Genomic DNA, 10,611 nt, shown 5'->3' on the forward strand with positions numbered 1-10,611 from the left:
GAATAATATCGTGTGCCAACTGAGGTTATGCTGCAACTGTAAGTGGCGAACATGCGCCTTCATTTCCCGGATTGTCCAGTTAGGGGAAGGAGACAGAGGTGGCAAGAGTGAGGGATGTCCAGTGTGTCTCCTATCTGGAGGCGGTGAGAAGAGTGGAAGGGGCGAGTGGCGTTGAATTTCATACATTACATTTAAGTCATTTAGCAGACGCTCTTATCCAGAGCGACTTACAAATTGGAGACGCCATGGTAATAGAGCCTTGCGCCAGTGAATGTTTCTCGGCAACCAAGGAATCCTGATATATTGCTCGTCAAAAAGTTGGTCTTTGTTGCATTTAGTGCCTCGTCATAAACTACGCAGCATGTAACAAAGAAGAAATCAGAGAATATTTTAGTAATTGTTTAGTGCATACAGGACGCTCTTTTGTGACTGAGTTTACAGCCGAGGCCTTGCAAGAAATCCTGTCGCAGAATGTTCTGTCCTCACAGGCCACTGAGCCGTAGTCAGGATGTGACTTGAGTTGGACCTTGACAGACGGAGTAGGATAGGTTTTTAATGTTTATTTCCAACAATTGAGTTTTTTTCCCTTCTTCTATCGTTTACCACTTGTACAGGAGGTGGCGGCGGAATGCACCCAACACTTGTTTGCGGACCGCAAAAATACCGTAGAAGAAGAACTACAATGCCAGTCAAAGCGGAAGTTGCTACCTTGCAAGATAGTAGCTGAAACGTTCGTGCTTGGAGCCAGCTATAAATATATCCTATTTTTAATCTCCGAAATGCAACAGCCACAGGACAACTTTGTTTGAAAGTCCTAAAGGATCCTTAGCCAAAACTGATGAGATAAAGCTGGCTAGCTACTTCATTTTCCACGTGGGAAAAAAGGGAGGACAGGGACTTGCTAGCTACGTTAGCTTGCTAGCTAGCTGTCTTTACTACAAGGGATTTGGTGAGTTAAATAGCTAGCTTATGTTCAACAACAGCTGTAGGTGGAATACTATTTTTGTGCATTTAAGAACGACTAATGTTGACAGTCTAGATATGACGATATCGTCAATAATTCCAGTTTAGTGGTTCGTGAACAAACACGGCAGTGCAGGCCCGGTCCTGGCCGTTCTTCCGCCCGAGACGAGACAACAACAAAACATCCGCCCTACACAACTAGAATAGTGTAGCCAGTGTCTGCGTGGTACCGGTTGTAAAAACAGACATTTGCATTGTGTTATTAGTCTTGATTCCTGTGACTAATCATTTTGGCTGTTTAAGCTCTGAATATCAGCTACCCAACTTGATCAGTGAGCCTATTTGCAATGAGTCAATGTATTTGCACAGCAGGAAATGCTGAAGTATTGTATTTTTGTTGTTGTTGCTATGATCAGTTAGTCAAAAACCATTAAGGAATATAAACTTGTAATCACTGATTATCATGATTTAGCCCGCAGGGTGAAACTCCTGGACAGCAAGTGTGGGTAGCCTGATTTTTATTTTATTTTTTAGGATGTAATATTTGTTAACATGTCATTCACATCGAATAGCTTTTTTTATGGCCTTAATTTTGTTTAGTCTATCTGATCGGAGAAGTGTGCTTGTATGATGTAAAAAGTGTCTGTTTCACGACATTGTCATAGATGATGTAGCCTACCGTAGGCTACATGATTTATGCAGATTATTTTTTGACCGGAAGTTGATGGAACGCCATAGCGGTGCATCTCTCCAACAGCACCCTGGAGAAACACCGACCAGCTAAATATTTTGCGAAAATAATGAATTAGTTTGTCTGCCAACAATTAAGAATCATCAATGACTTAAAATGACTCCTTATAAATCGTAAAATGTATCAGTTTCGCTTACAGTCAAGAGGGTTGACAACGAAGCGACATAAAACGGATCTTCGATGTCCCAGTACCATGGCAACGGGTTTGAGCTGTTATACAAAACAACAGATGCATCAATTTGTATTTTTAAATTTAAGCTATTATATAAAATAATGCTCAGTATATATTGGGTATTGAACAGACAGACCGGTGCAGAATCAATAGCATGTCTCTCTGGTACTGTCCTTTAGGGCTGGGCAGTATGGCTCAATAGCATGTCTCTCTGGTACTGTCCTTTAGGGCTGGGCAGTATGGCTCAATAGCATGTCTCTCTGGTACTGTCCTGTAGGGCTGGGCAGTATGGCTCAATAGCATGTCTCTCTGGTACTGTCCTGTAGGGCTGGGCAGTATGGCTCAATAGTATGTCTCTCTGGTACTGTCCTGTAGGTCTGGGCAGTATGGCTCAATAGAATGTCTCTCTGGTACTGTCCTGTAGGGCTGGGTGATATGGCTCAATAGCATGTCTCTCTGGTACTGTCCTGTAGGGCTGGGTGATATGGCTCAATAGCATGTCTCTCTGGTACTGTCCTGTAGGGCTGGGTGATATGGCTCAATAGCATGTCTCTCTGGTACTGTCCTTTAGGGCTGGGCAGTATGGCTCAATAGCATGTCTCTCTGGTACTGTCCTTTAGGGCTGGGCAGTATGGCTCAATAGCATGTCTCTGTTTATGTTCAAATTTATTGGCGATTCACGATATATCTTGATATTTAAAAAATATGTTTTTCTCTAAATAAACTTTGTTGTACAATTTTCAAGGTAAAATACACTTCGTTTTTTAAAAACGGGCAGCAATAATCTAATGGATTCAGAGCTTGTGAAATTATACCAAGGCTGATTATTTGCCTTCCACAACCATAAGACCCCACTAATAATTCAATCAAAAATAGTTGTACATGCTTTTTATTTTAATGCTGTCACTGATCTGGCTTTCAGGTCTGTCTGTACAAATGCCCTTTTAGTTCCAGCTTTAACCAGAACCATGCATGATGCACATTCACTAACAATGTAGCAGTCATTATAGGACATTTAACCCTGGTCTCATAAACAATCTCTCCAGCACAAGCCCGCGTGCCTGGTCTCATAAACAATCTCTCCAGCACAAGCCCGCGTGCCTGGTCTCATAAACAATCTCTCCAGCACAAGCCCACGTGCTAGTGAGTAGCCAGCTCATATTTTATATTTCAAGTTTAGAATCTATTTGCTAGTTAAGAAGGCAGAACAGTTGAATTGTTATAAAAAAAAACCACACATTTCTGTCCGCCTCCAGCTGTTTGAACAGCAGGCTAGTGGCCTGGCTAGCCTGTCCACAATGTTCACATGTTGAAATCAAGTGGCCTGGCTAGCCTGTCCACAATGTTCACATGTTGAAATCAAGTGGCCTGGCTAGCCTGTCCACAATGTTCACATGTTGAAATCAAGTGGCCTGGCTAGCCTGTCCACAATGTTCACATGTTGAAATCAAGTGACCTGGCTAACCTGTCCACTTTGTTCACATGTTGACATCAAGTGGCCTGGCCAACCTGTCCACTTCGTTCACATGTTGACATCAAGTACCTTATTTCTCAGAATGAGAACGATTAGCCAGTTCCTTATATAATTGTTTATAATGCTTATTGCACATTTTATAAAACACAGACTAAACAGCCAGTATAACAGTCTTTATTTGACTAAAATGCTGCTAGTGGTACGTGGTACTGTAATGCGCTCGCCACAAAATGAGCATTCATTTAGCATCTGTTTGAGTGGTGTCTGCTCTGCTTGTGTCGTGTGTGTGTGTGTGTGTGTGTGTGTGTGTGTGTGTGTGTGTGTGTGTGTGTGTGTGTGTGTGCTCTGTTTGAAATGTGAGGAGTTGAAACATAGACAGGGATTGGTTAGAGAGGTTAACTTCTCTATTACAGTTAAATAATGTCTCCATGTGTTTCAGGGTCCATAAGACCGAGTGTTAGACCAAACCTCAAATGCAAATAGCGGGTTGAAACTGCTTGTCAGTGACGAAGAAGTGATCTCTCATCTTTGTTGTGAGTGGTAGGGACTTGGGAGAAAAGAGGCAGAGAGAGAGAGAGAGAGAGAGAGAGGTTTCACTCTCGCCAAAATTTTAGTTTGAACCTAAACTTGTCACCTGCCTTCACTTTGGGACGACAACTCCTGTTGTTAGGGAGGAGACATGAGCATTTCGTCGTCATATACAGATATCTGATGTAAAATGGGGAAAGTGCACACAGCACAGAAGGAGCAAAGGAGACCAAAAAGACAACATGCGAGCAAGTGGACATAAACCCGCAATAAAAAACAAACAAAATACAACAAAAAATGTATTCTGCAATACAGGCATTTGGATTTTTTTTGCAAAAACATACATTCAAATTAATCAAATAAATGTGATATCGCCCAGCCCTACTGTCCAATTTCTGGAGTCAGGTTCAGGATTAATATCGGGGTGTGGTCGGACCTGCACACTATATTGCTGGGTGACTTGAAGGACCATGGTCACTCAACAGGAAATATCATTGTGCTCTTTGGGTTAAATGTTTATTTTTGGGGACGTGGTCAGAAATATTGCAGACGGCGGGGTTCAAGTCCCTAGTGAGACACCATGGGGGAATGGGAGGGATGTAATTGTGAGAAGAAATGGTAGAATGATGATTTACTGGGAAAGATTGAGGTTGACCTGATGCTGTCTGAAGGGTGGAATTGATGCGTGTTGGAAAAATTATATACGCCAATGTACAGTATAAAAGTTTGAGGTCCTCCAATCAGGGGTGAGGGTAGGAATGTGATTATTGTATGTTTTACATTTAGCTATATATGTTTTGTGTTTTTGTTTCATGCTGTGTGTCTGCTGGTCCTGGTAGATTCATGAGGTGTGTGCTGGTCCTGGTAGATTCATGCTGTGTGTCTGCTGGTCCTGGTAGATTCATGAGGTGTGTGTTGGTCCTGGTAGATTCATGCTGTGTCTGCTGGGCCTGGTAGATTCATGCTGTGTCTGCTGGTCCTGGTAGATTCATGCTGCATGTCTGCTGGTCCTGGTAGATTCATGCTGCATGTCTGCTGGTCCTGGTAGATTCATGCTGTGTCTGCTGGTCCTGGTAGATTCATGCTGTGTCTGCTGGTCCTGGTAGATTCATGCTGTGTCTGCTGGTCCTGGTAGATTCATGCTGTGTCTGCTGGTCCTGGTAGATTCATGCTGTGTCTGCTGGTCCTGGTAGATTCATGCGGTGAGTGGTGTGTCTGCTGGTCCTGGTAGTTATGGGTGCGCTCACTTCCATGCCCGCCTGGGCGTACCAAGTCCCGCCCTTGAAAAATCCCTTTGGGCCTGGGCGGGGCCTTGTCGATGTCTCTGGGCAAGTGGGGGCACGAATACCCTCTGACCAGAACACCCTCTGATGTGTGCGGCCATTGGTATTGTCTGTGTTTTGTTGTTTTAAAGAAAAGAAGAAAATCAATCTACATACAGTATCAGTCTAATGTTTGGACACACCTACCCATTCCAGGGTTTTTCTTTATTTGGACTATTTTCTACATTATAGAATAATAGTGAAGTCATCAAAACTATGAAATAACACATACAGTGGGGCAAAAAAGTATTTAGTCAGCCACCAATTGTGCAAGTTCGCCCACTTAAAAAGATGAGAGGCCTGTAATTTTCATCATAGGTACATTTCAACTATGACAGACAAAATTAGAAAAAAATCCAGAAAAATCACATTGTAGGATTTTTAATGAATTTATTTGCAAATTATGGTGGAAAATAAGTATTTGGTCACCTACAAACAAGCAAGATTTCTGGCTCTCACAGACCTGTAACTTCTTCTTTAAGAGGCTTCTCTGTCCTCCACTCGTTACCTGTATTAATGTCTCGTTAATTAATCATTAATCAGAGGTTTTAAATGTCCAAATTCATCAATATGCTGAAATAATTTGTGATGTTGTTGAAGACCAAGATATACAAATTCCTCTACACACACACACACACACACACACACACCACACACACCACACACACACGCACACACACACACACACACACACACACACACACACACACACACACACACACACACACACACACACACACACACACACACACACACACACACTTGTTCAGATTACTTGTATTTTGCTAAAATACTACCTTTTACAAACTGCTCACGCACCAATATTTACCAAGCTGTCACTCCAGACTGAAATGGATTAGTTTGTTCTACTGTAATAAATAGCGAGCATATTAATCACTCACATCGAAATCAATGAAAATGGGACAATTGTCTTCTAAAAAAAAACGACCACAACGAACTTGGGAATATTTCCACACCTGTTGATGGATGACCTGTAGTAGCCATTTATCAACTGGACTTCCTGCTGTCTTCTACAGGTCATCTAAAGTGTATGGACTTCCTGCTGTCTTCTACAGGTCATCTAAAGTGTATGGACTTCCTGCTGTCTTCTACAGGTCATCTAAAGTGTATGGACTTCCTGCTGTCTTCTACAGGTCATCTAAAGTGTATGGACTTCCTGCTGTCTTCTACAGGTCATCTAAAGTGTATGGACTTCCTGCTGTCTTCTACAGGTCATCTAAAGTGTATGGACTTCCTGCTGTCTTCTACAGGTCATCTATAGTGTATGGACTTCCTGCTCTCTTCTTCTTCTTCAGGTCATCTAAAGTGTATGGACTTCCTGCTGTCTTCTACAGGTCATCTAAAGTGTATGGACTTCCTGCTGTCTTCTACAGGTCATCTAAAGTGTATGGACTTCCTGCTCTCTTCTTCTTCTACAGGTCATCTAAAGTGTATGGACTTCCTGCTCTCTTCTTCTTCTTCTTCAGGTCATCTAAAGTGTATGGACTTCCTGCTGTCTTCTACAGGTCATCTAAAGTGTATGGACTTCCTGCTGTCTTCTACAGGTCATCTAAAGTGTATGGACTTCCTGCTCTCTTCTTCTTCTACAGGTCATCTAAAGTGTATGGACTTCCTGCTGTCTTCTACAGGTCATCTAAAGTGTATGGACTTCCTGCTGTCTTCTACAGGTCATCTAAAGTGTATGGACTTCCTGCTCTCTTCTTCTTCTACAGGTCATCTAAAGTGTATGGACTTCCTGCTCTCTTCTTCTTCTTCTTCAGGTCATCTAAAGTGTATGGACTTCCTGCTGTCTTCTACAGGTCATCTAAAGTGTATGGACTTCCTGCTGTCTTCTACAGGTCATCTAAAGTGTATGGACTTCCTGCTCTCTTCTTCTTCTACAGGTCATCTAAAGTGTATGGACTTCCTGCTGTCTTCTACAGGTCATCTAAAGTGTATGGACTTCCTGCTGTCTTCTACAGGTCATCTAAAGTGTATGGACTTCCTGCTCTCTTCTTCTTCTACAGGTCATCTAAAGTGTATGGACTTCCTGCTGTCTTCTACAGGTCATCTAAAGTGTATGGACTTCCTGCTGTCTTCTACAGGTCATCTATAGTGTATGGACTTCCTGCTCTCTTCTTCTTCTTCAGGTCATCTAAAGTGTATGGACTTCCTGCTGTCTTCTACAGGTCATCTAAAGTGTATGGACTTCCTGCTGTCTTCTACAGGTCATCTAAAGTGTATGGACTTCCTGCTCTCTTCTTCTTCTACAGGTCATCTAAAGTGTATGGACTTCCTGCTCTCTTCTTCTACAGGTCATCTAAAGTGTATGGACTTCCTGCTCTCTTCTTCTTCTACAGGTCATCTAAAGTGTATGGACTTCCTGCTCTCTTCTTCTTCTACAGGTCATCTAAAGTGTATGGACTTCCTGCTCTCTTCTTCTTCTACAGGTCATCTAAAGTGTATGGACTTCCTGCTCTCTTCTTCTTCTACAGGTCATCTAAAGTGTATGGACTTCCTGCTCTCTTCTTCTTCTACAGGTCATCTAAAGTGTATGGACTTCCTGCTCTCTTCTTCTTCTACAGGTCATCTAAAGTGTATGGACTTCCTGCTGTCTTGCCATTGACTGCATTGTTGTTGTTCCCACCAGCAGGACAACATGAGTGGAGAGAAGGAAACATTGCTGGAAGAAATCGAACAGAGTTTACACCCTCTAACGGAGGATAATTTACGACACCTGTGTGAACGCTGTGGAATAGATGGCTCCCAAGTTAAAGGAAAGAACCATCGCTCGTTGCGACGTAAAATCATGGAGGAAATGTGGGAAAATGCAGATTCAGTCAAATCGGAGGAGCAGGGAATATCTTGGTTACTCCGACTGAAAGATGACATCAGAAAAATACAGGAAGAATCTAGCGTGGCGCCCATGAGTCCCAGCCAGTCTGATGATGATGATGATGATGATGGAGCTACAAACTGCGACGAAGAATGGAACATGGAGGACAATGATGGAGATTCAGATTCGATGTCATCAAGTAGGAACAATGGTGTGTATTAGACTACAATCTGATTTTGTAACAGTTCATTGATTGGTCAATATTTATTAATTGACCCATATTTGCTAAATGTAACTATTGAGTGTTGTATAGCAGCTCATCTGTGTTGGATGGGGAACATACTTCAACACTAGGTCATTGTTAAGTACTTTGGTGCATGTGAGGAACCTTAACTTCACGTCTTTGTTTCACAGGGGACAACCCTAATGGTCGCTCGCTCAGTGGGAGAGCCTTATCATCTGGGAAGGCTCCAGGGTTGAAAGTGATCCAGCGACCTTACAGCTGTGATGTATGTGAGAAAAGTTTCCCACATTTAGGAGACTTAAAAAGACACCAGAGAATACACACAGGAGAGAAACCATATGGCTGTGATCAATGTGGGAAGAGTTTTCGTCAGCCAGGGCAACTGACGAAACACAAGCTAACACACACTGGAGAGAAATCTTATCGCTGTGATCAATGTGGGAAGAGTTTTGCTCGAGCTGATACCAGGACTGAACACAAGCGAACACACACAGGAAGGAAATCTTATGTCTGTGATCAATGTGGGAAGGGTTTCACTACCTTAGGAGCACTGACTATACACCAGAGAATACACACAGGAGAGAAACCATATGTCTGCGCTGTATGTGAAAAGAGTTTTCGTCAGTCAGGACAACTGACTATACACAAGCGAACACACACGGGAGAGAAACCATATAACTGTGATCAATGTGAGAAGAGTTTTGCCGAAGCTGGTTCCCTGACTGAACACAGACGGACGCATACAGGAGAGAAACCATATGTCTGTGATCAATGTGGGAAGAGTTTCACTACCTTAGGAACACTGACTATACACCAGAGAATTCACACAGGAGAGAAACCTTTTGTTTGTGCTCTATGTGGAAAGAGTTTCCGTCAAACGGTACAACTGACAAGGCACAAGAGAACACACGCGGGAGAGAAATCTTACAGAAGCTTTGATCAATGAGGGGATTCAATCATCTCGCCTGGGTTGCACACAAACTCACAGTTGAAGATGCATCAGCGAACACACACTGGAGAGAGACATTACAGATGTGTGGTCTGCTGTGAGTTTTTAGTTTATTAGGATCCCCATTAGCTACAGGATTTTGGATCGCCATTTTTCACGGTTTTGGTACCGTGATGAAACTCAGTGGTGTGTCTGGTGGGGTATCTGCAGTCTATTCGGGAAAGTATTCAGACCCCGGGGGAGAAGGACCTTGGTCAGGGCGGTGACCAAGAACGCAATGGTCACTCTGACAGAGCTCCACAGTTTCTTTGTGGAGATGGGAGAACCTTCTAGAAGGACAACCATCTCTGCAGCACTCCACCAAGAAGTGGCTTCGGGACAAGTCTCTGAATGTCCTTGAGTGGCCCAGCCAGAGACCGGACTTGAACCCAATCAACATCCCTGGCGAGACCTGAAAATTGCTGTGCAGCGACGCACCCCATCAAACCTGACAGAGCATGAGAGGATCTGCAGATAAGAATGTGGGAAATTCTCCAAATACAGGTTGGCGTCATACCCAAGAAAACCCAAAGCTGTAATCACTGCCAAAGGTGCTTCAACAAAGTACTGATTAAAGGGTCTGAATACTTATGTAAATGTGATGTCAGTTTTTTATTTTTTTTTATTTTTAATTTGCAACAATTTTGGAGAAAAAATAATATATATTTTGTTTTTGTCATTACGGGGTATTGTGTTGTCATTGTGGGGTATTGTGATGTCATTATGGGGTATTGTGATGTCATTATGGGGTATTGTGATGTCATTACGGGGTATTGTGTGTAGATTCATGATGGAAAACAATTGAATCCATTTTAGAAAAAGGCTGTAACATAACAGAATGTGGGAATAAATCAAAGGGGTCTGAATACGTTCTGAAGGCCCTTTGTCTGTTCTGAAGTGTAAACAAACACAATATACAAGTGGTTTGGGATTTAACACACAAATATTTCTTAAGACAAGACATTGTCCATTTCTCTTCAACCCTCAACCATAAAGACTATCATCCATGTTGTTGATGTTAGTTATATGTGTGTAGTTAAAGGGCAAGACGTGCTGTTTTGTTTTGAGACTGCTTTGCTAGGTCTTTCTTTTCTGCACCTGACCATATTACCAGACAGTCATCAAGATGGGACAAGACCAGAGTCTGGACAACTAGTACAGTTGATCTTTGTGTCAGAAACACAGAACATATTTTTATAACAGACAATATCCATCCCCATCTTCATAACAACCTAGTCAACAACCTAGTTTAACAGTTGACCATGATAACTACACCTCATCTAAACAACAACTTAGTCAATATGACGAGACCATTATATTCACACCTCATCTT

General features: G+C 42.5%; 1 protein-coding gene across 1 annotated transcript; it reads left to right on the forward strand.

Moving 5' to 3' along the window:
• The first annotated feature begins 8,212 nt into the window (after nt 1–8,212).
• On the forward strand, nt 8,213–9,579 carry LOC124002788 (zinc finger protein 239-like). The gene is made up of 2 exons (XM_046310523.1): nt 8,213–8,257; nt 8,461–9,579. The coding sequence occupies exons 1-2, from the start codon at nt 8,236–8,238 to the stop codon at nt 9,234–9,236; spliced, it is 798 nt and encodes a 265-aa protein (XP_046166479.1). The 5' UTR covers nt 8,213–8,235; the 3' UTR covers nt 9,237–9,579.
• The last annotated feature ends 1,032 nt before the right edge of the window (nt 9,580–10,611 follow it).

Source organism: Oncorhynchus gorbuscha, linkage group LG18 (genome assembly GCF_021184085.1).
Source record: "Oncorhynchus gorbuscha isolate QuinsamMale2020 ecotype Even-year linkage group LG18, OgorEven_v1.0, whole genome shotgun sequence".
In the NCBI taxonomy this organism is placed as follows: Eukaryota; Metazoa; Chordata; class Actinopteri; order Salmoniformes; family Salmonidae; genus Oncorhynchus; species Oncorhynchus gorbuscha.